Below are 11,444 nucleotides of genomic sequence, written 5' to 3' on the forward strand. Positions count from 1 at the left end.
ATCCTCTATCAAATTTTCATTAATTAAGATGTACATATTTTTACATTTTAAGTTCAATAACATTTATTTTACACCAGTGTGCAAAAGTTGTGATTTGTTGTGTCTCAAATTATAGTATTGAGATTTATTATTATACACACACGCACGCACGCACGCACGCACGCACGCACGCACGCATATATATAAAATTCGGCCGATAAGAGATAACAGTTGAATTAGTATTAAAATTAGGTAAAGTGATAAGGTAATCTACAATAATCCATTTATATTTCTCAAGATGTAACTCTCCAATTACACTAACAATCCAACAAAGAGTTAATCAAAATAGTATACACGCACACATAAGCGCCATAAATGCTTTAACAATTACGTTTCCCAGGAACACTTTCGGAAAGAGCGTCATGTAAAATACTTAAACGTTTAATGTCATTTTGATAATTTATCATACCTAAATAAAACGTATTTTTTTTTAATTATATTTTTTACAAAATTTTTATAAAATCTTTGTGAAATGCATCACTTCTCGGAATACTAGCTGAAGACTGAAAGATATTCATCTAGTGATTATTAAGGAAATTTATGACGCTTAGTATACTCTCTTTCTCTTTTATATATATTTCTTTAATGTCTTCCAAACATGTCGACAGCATTGAGCATTCGATAATCCGTGACACTTTAACGCCTATGAAATGCATTGCGCGTGACGAAAGTTGGTTGCTGCCGATACTATAATTGGAAGACTGACTCGAGATCTGAGATATCATTGCGGTTGAGATTTTCTTCACGTAAACGTACACAAACACAAAAATAAATTACATCTCCATTTCAGTTTCGCAATTCCGATCGTTTAGCATTCGATTTTGCGGATTCGAAAATTACCCTGAGTGCATCGCTTTCATACTTGACAGAGGGAAGTCTTTTTGTTGACTGTACTTCGTTGGAAGAAGATAATATCAATTTAAGCGATCGGTAATCGTTGATTCCGTTATATTTCAACTCCGTCGCGCGGGTCATCGTTGAACACCTTGTGATTAAATTTTATATTCTTCGACGTATTTCCTCGGGGATGTCCGACTCGGACATAACCTTAGGAACGTCTTTTTCGGGACTAGGACTGGGGCTAGGACTAGGGCTAGGCGAGGAACTTGGTGATCTTGAGCTACTGGAGCTTGATCTGGAGCGTTGCTGTCGCTGCCGTTGCGTCTTGTAATCGTGTAAAGGCCCGCGAATAATTTTCAGCGTGGTCTCCAACTCGTACGCGCGATTCTTCAACGCATTGTACACGTCAATGTCAAGACCGATTTTTCGCGCTCTTCTATGAAGCACTATTAGGTGGCGTCTATTCAACACGTCCGGCAGCATGTATTCCTAAGTGAAGATAGATGAAGAAAAATCATGACTGATCGTATCGTGTTACGTCTTGCGACATTTTGCGTCGTCCATTTCTGACGATTTGCAACGTTCTGTTATGGGTTCAGCTTAGAAATACTTTTTACTCTCTAAAACCAACCTGTCGAGTCACGAGGTAATAAATAAACCACATCATAGTAGTGCCATAAGTGACGAAGTAAGTGACGGGCTCCATGATATCCCATGAGTATTCCCACCAGGTTAATCTGGCCAACGCCCCGAATTGGATAGACATCATGACTAGGAACGTCCAGATAAAAAAATTCGCCTTCTTGTAAGCGGCATTTTGTATCTCTTGCAATTTCTAGAATGATTAAGAGAACGTGAAAACTCCGCGCTCATCATTCACTTTGTATTTTTCTCTCAGTGAAGATAATTTAGCTTCCATCGTATTCTCTTAAGTAATTGAGAAAATGAGGCCGGAGATGGAGGAAGTACCGTGGAAGAAACGGCATCTTTTACCCAACCTCATTATTTCATAAGGAGGGGAAAAAAGACACGGGAAATATTTCGCAGACATTTTCTTCTTACAACAATGTTGCGTAACAATGAGCGCGATGCGTATAAAAGGGATTAGAAAAGTATCGCTGGTCGCGTGTGCGAAGTGCGACGCGAGTGTGCTAATTAGAACGCTCAAGAATATGGCAATTAAGAAAAACCATAGGTGGAATGCAGTGAGAGAAAACGGACAATGGGAGTGTGTTCGCATTTAAATTTAATTTACGCGCGATAGAAAGCCAATTCATCGGTGCGCCTTATTTAAAGTTACTATTAAATCAATTTTATCCTAACAAATATACCGTTCTTCTTTTAGTACACGCACGCGTTTGCTGCTTAATCCGTGTACCATTAAAATGGAGTAATTTCGACACAAAATTCGAAATAACTTCGACTCAAATTTAAAAAAATGCTTAGGTAACAATATATATATGTCTAAAATCAGGGTACAAGAGATCTACAAGACATTTTGAAGAAGTTTTATGTCCCGATTTAGACATGTGTGTCATGTAGGCACGATTAAAATTTGAATGAAATTATAATTTGGGGGAAAAAGTTGTCCTATTTAACGGTTTTACGTTGCAACATAGGACGAACATGCGTAGGACGAACTGTAGAAACGTATTTTACCTGTTCCATGGGTTCCAGCTGTAGTCTAATATTCTCCAGCTCGGCGATAACAGATCTTTCCATGTCGACCTGGTACTCCCGCACGTGGAATGCCTCGTACAACTGCGCAACGAGAGCTTGTACGTCTCCGAGTTTCTGTAAATCCTCCTGTGAAACCGGAAGACATACACGTCGATATTTACGGAATACGGTTCGACAAGGGAAATCCCACGTGACTCGAAATATATTACCGATAAAATATATTATAAAATATATTACGTTTGAAGAAATATCGCTAAAGAGCTTTTAGTCGATCAAGTACATTACTTACATATATTGGTGCACAAATAAAATTAATTAAATTAAATTAAATTAAAGTGTACATGTCGCAACTACGCGCTTCGCAGGGTCATATTATAGAAACATAAAGCTAATAAAAGATATCGTTTTTATTTGATAACTCACTGTCGTGCACCTTTCTTGTAACGGCGGCGAGACAATGTATTCGTTATCGTTTATCAATAATTTGAAATCCTCCTCTAAAAGCGATTCTATCGTGTTACTGGAAGCTATCCTGACCCCATCTGAAAAAAACGATTAAAACCTTTATCTTGCAGTATTATGCAAGGACTTTAATCTGATTTCTCTGAAACGTAATGAATGAATTAGCTGAAAAAAATAATTTGTACGGCGTCTTACCTAGCGACGTTATGCATGCTCGATCGATGCCACGATCCTCTGTCTTTAGCATATCTAAAAAATTGCCAACCGTGTGCGTTATTGGCTTCATGGTGAACGAGCAGTGTTCCCTCCTGGATGGAAGAGGCACCGTGATTCTGGGAAGTCCTCGATAATATGCCACGATGACATCCGAACCTGCATTAATATGTATTCATGTATCACATATTTGCTTCGCATAAAGGCACAGATATACAGAGTGTTATATCAACATATGCTGTGTTATATCAACATATATCGACCGATTGTTTCGTAAATGAAATGTATATTTTATGAATGTAATCGATTGATCACGCGTGTCTGATAGAGAAGGCAATCCAATATACTGACCTATATATGTTGATATAACACTTTGTACATAGATGTTCTCTCAGAGCATGTTCTGCATTTTATAAAGTCATTTTCTAAATAGGTCAATTCCCATAATTAATGACTTTATGAATAAAGAATGAGTACACGGAATGGTTTTGTGCTAAAATATCTAAACATTTAACTAAATACAGATCCGAAAATAATTTTACTCTAAATATTAATGTAGAGCGCTCAAACTGGTTGTCAAAATTTTGTAACATTGTTCATTATGCTTAAGCGTTCTACGTTATCTTAATTAACAAAATTATTTTTATTATATGTATGTATCTAAATTTTTAAATACTACAGTAAAATCATTCTTTCTGTAGTAATTACGTTTCACCATAATGAATTTTCGTGTAATTAGCGAACCTCGCGTAAAAGTGATTATGAAACTTTAAGCAAATATTTGTTTATAACACATTCTTGCTTTCTCCTATTTATTTTTGTTTTCTTCCTCAGATTTTCCATGTTAATAACTACTTTTCAAATCTTTAGTGTTGATAACTATTCCGTTCCTATTTTCTAAATTCCGATTTGATCGCATGTATCACGCGGACTTTGACTTAAAACGTGATAGGATTTGGATTTACACATAAGAGAAAGATGCGTGCGTGCATCGCTTCGCGGATATTTCGCGGATATTCATTGTCAAAAGTTCGGATAAGAAATGTTCTAGTTTGAAATTCCGCACTACGTACTTAAGCCTACTTTTCCACTCAACAGAATCAAACTACCGTGCAAACCAACATTTCTGACACAGAATTATTTTTTTACTTGTAAATAGTATCAACTTAAATTGTAAAATATTGGCTAATTAATATTTGAATCAAGTTATTTCTGGCAATTTGATTAAATAATATATTATAATTATTAATCATTTTATGTAATAATTAAAATTATAAAGTAGTTATAGAACGGAACATAATGTTCCGGTGAGGCACTAGAAATGTGCGAAATGCGCAATTATAAGAATATGCGTTAACATTAGTTACACACTAGATACTTGCTTTGTATTATACATATGTACGTCATACCCTGCATCGTGTACCTACGAAATAAGTCTAGAAAATATTTTTAGTTATAATAAATCGAACTGGAGACAGTCTTTTGATAAATAGTCCTATTTTTTTTTCAATTAATTGATCTCAATAATTGACGAGCAATATTACAAATGTAATTATAGAGAATAAGATAAAATTTTAAATTTGATAAGAATATGTCTTCCAATTATTGCCAATATAAAACAATGTGATAAATTCTCTATACGCTAAAATCGATTTAATAAAAAACTTAAACAACTATGGAATCGTTATGTGTCCCTCTTCAAGCCATACAACTTTTGTCTGAAACATTTTTGCTTACCGAGTTCAATTTTCGATATATTTTAGTACTTTGTTTTAGATAGGTTACCTTGTACATTTATGAATCTTCCTGGGCACCTATTATGGAAAAAGTCGGAATAAATTCCGATCTGAATTATTCAATTATTCTCTAGATTTCTATTGTATTTTCTGAGAAACTGGAATAATTCTGACCGAAATTCATTCCAACATGCTTTATGATAGATATCTAGATAGTATATTTTTACAATACTTAATGCTCCAATATGTTAAATGTAAACACTCATTGAAATTTATCATCGTCCGTAGAAACAAAATAAATTTTTGTAAAACGTTCAAATAAATCTGTTATACTTTTTTATTTTTGGCAGGTTTCCTAAGCTTTCCCGGATAAATAAGCTTTCTTTCATGAATGTATGAATTTTCAAAATGGTAACTCTAAAAATTTTAGACTCGCTTTTTTCATTCTGGTAATATCCTTAATTCATAAATATTTTTAGACATATTACACATTTTTCAAACTAGAAAAAAAAATATTTGCGGGGGTCGATAAAATGTACCGTTTCCGCGACTTTGCTCGCGTGATAATCGCACAATCGAGAGCTGGATTGTATTAACCTGGTTACGAGCCGTTGATATGAGGAAGGTATTAGAGTGTGGAGAACGGAATGGGACGAACCGCGGATCTTTGCCGTTGTAAGCAGAACGGAACCGAGCGTTAATCCGCCTGTGCTAACGATGTCTGAAAATGCATCTTTTGATGCAAAAACTGCTTTTATAGGTTCCTCAAGTTTAAATTTGTTAGTCGCTAATTCAGTAAAGTAATAAGATAAAATTAAAGACTGCACCATCTTGAAATATTAAGAAACTGCGAAGGATACAGATAGATAAAATGAGACTATATGAAAGAAAATAAAAATATTATTTGATAAAATAAACAAATTTTGAAAAATAATCTATAATCCAATATATTTACAAAAAAAAATGTTACATAAAAAAACATTTTTGACGGGAAAATGATATGAAATGTATTATATATGTCAATCTACAGTTATGATAGACATGCGAATTTCTCATATTTGACACGATAATAAAATGAAATAATGTACGAAATCGACGTTTATGATGGATAGATACGTGAAAGGATTTATCGCTTTAGATCAAATAAATCTACTGTAAATGATGAGAAGTTTATAATATTTTATAGTATTTGTAAATAATGCTTTTAGTCAATATTTCCTTAATAAAATATCATTTTTTGTCTGCAATAAAAATATTTTATATTTTAAATAAAGTTTATTTTTTTAAACAAAGAGAAAAAATATTTTATCTTTTTGCATTAATTTCATTTTAAAAGTGTCGCAATGTTACAATAATATTTGTTAAAATAATATTTGTTATAAAAATAAATGTATAAAAATGTATACAATAATATGTTGTCGTGTTTATCGTGTGTATATAAAATACAGTTATTTACAATATTATTTATACATGCGCATAAAGAACCATCGATGTACCACTTCGTTCCAATTTTGCGGTACGTAATCAGCGATTATTTGTCATCGAGAGTTTTCGTCCCGAAAGGGAAATATATAAGTATATATATATATATATATATATATATATACAGCGGTAGATAAGATTCCTCAATCATTCGAAGGTGCGATCGCCGTAGAAGTAATCAGTAGCAATTGGTAGCCGTAACTTTTCAGATGGGAATTCGGTGCCGTGTTAATTGAATGTTCCTTAGGCGAATACAGGCAACGTCCGGCAATTAGTACGCCTCTCTCCACGCAGACGATGTCCGCATGCATGGCGATGTGCATCGCTCGGCAGTAAGTTGGTACGCAGATGGAAGAGGCAAGAAATTTACCACCACCTAGCCATCCGCCTCCCTTCTTTCACCGATCACAGTGTGATGCGGTGGTGAAGTTTTCTGTGCCGCCACAGTCTACCATAAGATCCTGTTCAATTAATAAGTGGCGTGACCGTGGAACCAAGCTGACATTGCAGTTGCAGTTATTTTTTTTTTGTGACAGTATCCTGAGCTTCTTTGAGTTTCTCTTTGAAAATCGAATCTGCTCTCAGATATATTCTCTGGGGATGTACGACTGACGAGCGCCCAGGGAAATTCCCGAGGGTAGGTGTGGATATTCCATAATACAGCCGGATTGACCGTTTCGATTTATCTCGGCCTTTCCGAGAAATGATGCCGTTAGTACCTGAGTAATTGCTCAGTGAGACTCGTGCGAATCCCTAATAATAAATTGAAGGATTTAAGGGAAGGGAAGGGAAGGGAAAAACCGGAACCATAGATCATTGTGTGAACTTTACCGTCACAGTTTACTACAATATCCTGTTCAATTAATAAATAGAGCGAGAGAGTTCACTTTCGGTATAATCTTTTAAAAATTTATTCCATTCTTGCATTAAATCCAAGTTAAGTATAATTATTTCATTTAGTTTTGCGCGTTATTAAATTTAATCACAGCTGCTTTTATGAAATCTGGTTTACTTGGAATATTACACGCTCCGAATACTTAACTACAGCGGACAAATATGTGTACAGTTAAAATGAAAAGAAAACGTAATATTAACTTGTAATTTTAAATTTCTGTAAATGTGTAAATGCAGTTATGTTATTAATATGCAGCTGTGGAATTCAATAGCTGAAATATATGTAATATATATATGGAATAAATATGAAAATAAGGACGATTTAGTTCACTATAATTTTAATTTCAGCTACGTAAAGGAGTCTCTAATTAAATGTATAAGCTTTTCATAAAATAATATCTTTTAGCAATAAGATACATAAATTAAATCTTTGTAAAGCAATTCTTTTATATTTTAACTCAATTAAAAGAGTAAGGAAAATTCTATCTGGAAAATTGTAAGAAAGTCTTTCGCACACATGCATTCACTTTTTTATTCTTTTTTTTAATTACCGTATAACTTTCAACAGAAACAAATTGTGAGAAATTTACGCGCCGGTGATCGCCTAGAAAGTCTTTAAAGTCCTGACACGTGGAAACATCTTATCGAATCGGACGAAGGAAGAAATGATATTCTTGTGTAAAGCGATATAAGAATTAAATTTATGTATGAGAAATATTACCGAGCACGAAATTATTTATTATAACTTCATCGTTTTTTCAGGATCTGTAATTCGTGCATTACACACTTCGCGATAGCTGATAAAAAATTCTCGAAAATCAAACCTTTAATTTAACTGATAATTCGTATGTGATTGACATGCTGCAGTTTCACTTCCTCTTTTGATAATAATGCGGTATTATGTTTTATCAGATGTTATCTCATATATATAGTGATTACAGTCGGCGACATTTGAGATATCTCGATAGCATGGATTACTACCGTAAAGCATTTCCTCAAACAATATATTACGTTACAAAAAGAACGTTCCAAATTTCGCATTCGTACATATTTTAATATATGAAAAATTATAATATAATATAAAACTCTATAATTGTAAATTTATAAATATGCATAGTAGTTAAGAAATAAATAAAATTTAGTAGTTTCCGTTTTCATAATTCAATTTTTAATTTTATATTTGACCCTTGACTTTCAAATTTTCAATTTGCCAATTTGAATATTTTTCTACGAATTTAGAGAATACATTGCGATATTGCTATTTTAATTGAGAGCAATGTGCACCGTGCAAAATGAACATGACGCTAGATAGATAGCAACTCGATTTTTCGTGAATGTTCGTTGGCTAAAGCACTTGGGATGCATGGATAATATATGAGTATTCCCTCAGGAATGCCGGAAGCTGTGAGATGGGTGTACGTGATCGCTCGGTTAGGTATTGGACTACCGCTGTTCTACATATATTACATATCCATATAAATGACGGATTAAAATATTTCGAATTTATATTGTCGTCAAGACAGAATTCTATATCAAACATATGTCTTATATTTATACATTCTCATGTTTGATTCGTCACATACAGGTACTTATTTGAGTAAAATTAGAAATAAGATACAAAAACTAGTTATTCTAAACAAACAAATGAAATATTATAATTAAGATTTTACAATATGCTTGGATTTGTTGAAAAAACGGTATAGAAATTATTTAAAACTATGTATTAAAAAAATAAGTTAAACTTACTTAACAATTTTTAGTTACAAATTTAAGAATTTTCGACTATAATAATAAAGGAACACAAAATGTCCTTTTCTGATTAATAAGCTTGATTTAAAATATATCTAACAGACTATAAAAAACACGTCTTTTCTTATGAAATGCTTTCTCGCACGTTAATAGAGTGAAAGCCTTCCTAGAAAAACATCGATTTTTTTCTTTCTGAGTGAGTATATCTCTAAATCATCAAAAATAAAAAAAATGTTTTAGATAAACGAGAGAGAGAGAGAGAGAGAGAGAGAGAGAGAGAATTAAATAATTTTATTAGAATATAATATAAAAACTCTCTGAATAGTTTTAACTTTAACATCAAAAATTTTTTTTAGTAAAAAATATTTTATTTAAAATCGTAAAAAATGTTTATTAAATGCATGTTTCAAGAGAATTTTATAATGATAAAAAAAATTTTAATTTTTTATTTCAATAAATGTATAAATAAAAATTGTTTTATTTATAAAGATACAAAATCTTAATAATTGCTATAAAATACTCTTAAAACTCTTATTCATTTTTTATTTAGAATATTTTTAAATGAAAGTGTAAAAAAATGTTGTAAATAAAAGATAAATTGATTTCAAGAGTATCATAAAAATAATAAAAATTTTTTAACATAGATAAAATGTTTTGATTAAAAAAACTTTTTTATTTATCATATTCAAAACTTATAAAAATCGGACAAATATATTTTTGGTGTTCTTGTAACTTATGTTCTCTTGATTTTTAAAATATCTACGAGAAGAGATCATAAATACAATGAACTGAACAATATCGTCTGCTTGTTTGATTTTATATAGTGGGTCAGAACCTGACGGTTAAGACCCTTTCTCGAAAAAGTTAACGTTGAAACATCTCTTATGTTCGCAATTAATGGTTCGTGCTGCCTCAAATTTATATACTCCTTGGATCGATTTTATTCACGGGAAAGTACGCCATCTAGTAACAAGTTATGGTACAAAAATTCATGCTGTAAGAGCGAACTCGATAAGAATAGGAGTAGGGATAAACGCTTTTTAGCTCGTGCCGCGGGCACGTGCAGCAAGGCAGAGCCTTTCATTTTTACTTCTCTTTGAATCTTTTTAAAATATTACACACTTTCCTGAGATACATATAAATACATCACGAGAGCACGTATTTCCTACGTCAAATTCAACATTTTTGTGCTCAGTCTTTTGGCAAAAATTGTATAATCTACTATTCGTAACGCTGAGTGAGTTCTAAATATATTCGAAAACAAGGTTGACAATGTTAAACGACGTCTTTCACGTCGTTAGTTATACGACCGACAGCTGTTACGTAGACAAACAGCGCAGAAAAAAAATCGAATTACATCATCGTTTTGCCGACGTCCGTTTTGTTTAAAGATGTATAAAATTGACCGATTATGCTGTTATATATAGATTGAATGTGTTATTATACCAACTGATTATGTATTATATAATTATACGTCGAATATATAATTATAAATTAACAAATGTATCCTTTGTTGTAAATGTAGCCTTGTCAAAAAAGGAAACGTAGACTTAGACTGTAACAGGCAGTGCATTATAAACTTTTAAGGTTCTAAATTATGATAAGTCGAGGAGTCATGCCCTAAGAGAACGTACATTTATTTTACAGTAACTATATCTTTGAATCTTTAACACTAGTAGTAAGAGCTTCCAAAGTTTTTGTTGCTAAGATTCTTAGCGCGCAATTCTAAGAGTATTTTAAATGATACTATACCTTTCGCTTGTATATTTGTGCTACAGAAGTATTACCGAAGTTCGTAATGATCCGCGTCGAGCTTATTGAACTTTTCACTGCGGATTTCTTCGATATTAAACGTCTTAAATATAAATTAGCGATACAAAATAAATAGAGTCAATTCTAACTAACATTTTTATCTGTTGCTAAAAAGTTGCCAAAGAAAAAACTTTAAGTTTTCTTAAAAAGAGATAATGTTCTGTAAAAAATTGGAACATTATTTTTTTTAAGAGGGAAGTTAGCGGAGCATTATATATAAAAGAACGAAATTATGCTCAACAATAATGTAGGAATTGATTGCTAATTTGTTGTTTATCGAAATATCCAAGTTTTGAATTTGTTCACACTTATTTCGCAAGTAATGGATTAAAAACTTGGAAATGCATATAGTGTATATTAATGCATATAGTGTATATTAGTAATTCAAGATTGAATTATTTTAAGCATTGAAGATCCAATTTCGATCGTAATAGGCATTTTAAATTTCTAATATGATTGTGTTTCTCACATATACAGTCTAAAATAAAAATTCTTAATATTGTTTGAATATTTCGACTATAACAAATTAATAACAAA

The 11,444-nt window shown here is 32.2% G+C and overlaps 2 protein-coding genes across 2 annotated transcripts in view; one reads left to right on the forward strand and one right to left on the reverse strand.

The window, feature by feature from the left end:
- Positions 1 to 923: 923 nt before the first annotated feature.
- LOC108755384 (calcium uniporter protein, mitochondrial) overlaps positions 924 to 11,444 on the reverse strand; it is a 62,345-nt gene continuing 51,824 nt past the window's right edge. Inside the window, exons 3-7 of the mRNA XM_018498333.1 lie at positions 3,217 to 3,393; positions 2,983 to 3,101; positions 2,539 to 2,685; positions 1,511 to 1,714; positions 924 to 1,368 (exon numbers count right to left, since the gene is read on the reverse strand). Coding sequence (XP_018353835.1) covers positions 1,039 to 1,368; positions 1,511 to 1,714; positions 2,539 to 2,685; positions 2,983 to 3,101; positions 3,217 to 3,393 — 977 coding nt within the window. The 3' untranslated portion in view covers positions 924 to 1,038. The remainder of the gene's footprint in view (positions 1,369 to 1,510; positions 1,715 to 2,538; positions 2,686 to 2,982; positions 3,102 to 3,216; positions 3,394 to 11,444) is intronic.
- LOC108755380 overlaps positions 6,887 to 11,444 on the forward strand; it is a 31,363-nt gene continuing 26,805 nt past the window's right edge. The window contains exon 1 of the mRNA XM_018498328.1: positions 6,887 to 7,089. The gene's annotated coding sequence lies outside the window, so the exon portion shown is untranslated. The remainder of the gene's footprint in view (positions 7,090 to 11,444) is intronic.

The sequence above is a fragment of the Trachymyrmex septentrionalis genome, unplaced genomic scaffold (assembly GCF_001594115.1).
Source record: "Trachymyrmex septentrionalis isolate Tsep2-gDNA-1 unplaced genomic scaffold, Tsep1.0 scaffold87, whole genome shotgun sequence".
NCBI lineage: Eukaryota > Metazoa > Arthropoda > Insecta > Hymenoptera > Formicidae > Trachymyrmex > Trachymyrmex septentrionalis.